The sequence below is a fragment of the Lottia gigantea genome (assembly GCF_000327385.1).
Source record: "Lottia gigantea unplaced genomic scaffold LOTGIsca_379, whole genome shotgun sequence".
In the NCBI taxonomy this organism is placed as follows: domain Eukaryota; kingdom Metazoa; phylum Mollusca; class Gastropoda; family Lottiidae; genus Lottia; species Lottia gigantea.
In genome coordinates, this window is record NW_008709292.1 from 44,340 (window position 1) to 45,850 (window position 1,511).

General features: G+C 31.6%; 1 protein-coding gene across 1 annotated transcript in view; it reads right to left on the bottom strand.

The window, feature by feature from the left end:
• The window catches only part of LOTGIDRAFT_175751 (hypothetical protein), a gene marked incomplete at both ends in the record, with an annotated part of 44,817 nt that extends 43,578 nt beyond the window's left edge, over positions 1-1,239 (bottom strand). Inside the window, 2 exons of the mRNA XM_009059156.1 lie at positions 52-158; positions 1,153-1,239. Of these exons, the coding sequence (XP_009057404.1) occupies positions 52-158; positions 1,153-1,239 (194 nt within the window). The remainder of the gene's footprint in view (positions 1-51; positions 159-1,152) is intronic.
• Positions 1,240-1,511: the final 272 nt, after the last annotated feature.

The window sequence follows — 1,511 nt, forward strand, 5'->3', positions numbered from 1 at the left end:
AATGCATGATATTTTAAGTACAATTAATGAAAGCTATATACATGTACTTACTCATGTTCAAAATAATACAATCCATGTTTCATTATGGCATCAGTTCTACTGGGCATTATTCTTTTACATGTGGTATAGTCTTCTAGAGCTAATAACATTTCACCTCTCTAAAATAAATACAAATTCAGGTTAAAATCTAAGGCACAGACAAAAAAGTGTGAGTCATTTTCTGCACCTTATGGGTTTATGAAGGCGGATAACGCCATGCAGAATGCAATGATTGAAATTTTGCCAGGTCAGCAGAATTAGCCTATGCTTTTTTCAATTTCCAAATGTCGAGGAATCTTTAATATGCACAGCCTCAGGGCCTCGGTTTTTTGCAAAGCAATCAGTTGATTAAAGAATACAACCCCGTAAATTAAATATTCCAATAATTAGTAATTGATAGTGAGTTATTTTGAAAACTACTTCGGGTAATCAGTAGAAATTGATAAGTGAGTTGTATAGAAAACTACTCAGTTGATTAAAGAATACATCTCAGTAATCTAAATCCACTAGTGATAAAATTAATTGAGTTGTGTTAAAAACTACTCAGGATACTCAGTAGAAATTGATAGTGAGTTGTATTGAAAACAGCCCTGGGGAAATCAATTGAAATTAATAGTGAGTTGTATTAAAAACTACTCAGCGTAATCAGTTGAAATTGATAGTGAGTTGTATTGAAAACTACTCAGTGTAATCAGTTGAAATTGATAGTGAGTTGTGTTGAACACTACTCAGTGTAATCAGTTGAAATATTGATGGTGAGTTGTATTGAAAACCACTCAGGGTAATCAGTTGAAATTAATAGTGAGTTGTATTAAAAACTACTCAGTAATCAGTTGAAATTGATAATGTGTTGTATTGAAAACTACTCAGTAATCAGATGAAATTAAGAGTGGGATGTATGAAAATCAGGGTAATCAGTTAATATTGATATTGAGTTGTATTGAAAGCTACTCAGTGTAATCAGTTACAAGATTGTGTACCAGCATTTAGTAAAATTGGAAACCTGCAGCCTAATATATTGTGTATAATGCTAACAATCTAGTTTCATATCTGACTTAGTCAACTCAGATACCAATAAACAGTCTTTAATAAGTAAATAAATTGATACAATACCTGTTCATACATCTGAGCTCTCTGAAAATATGCTTCATGATCTGTGGGATTGAATTTGATGGCTTGAGTAAAGTTGACTATAGCCATGGTAACATCACCCTGCTTACGATAAATCTCAGCCCTACAATGAAATACTCAATGATGACATTTTAAATATGTTTTCAAAACTAATTTTGGGCGATTTAAATAATTCAATAGTGAAAACCCAAGATCTATAACCTATAACCCTACTTATATAGATCTATAAACTATAACACAACTTACATAGATCTATAAACTATAACCATTCCTCGACACTTGAAAAAGGATAATATTTCGAAAACCGGTTCGTGTCAATTGCGTAAGTTTTTGTTTTACTT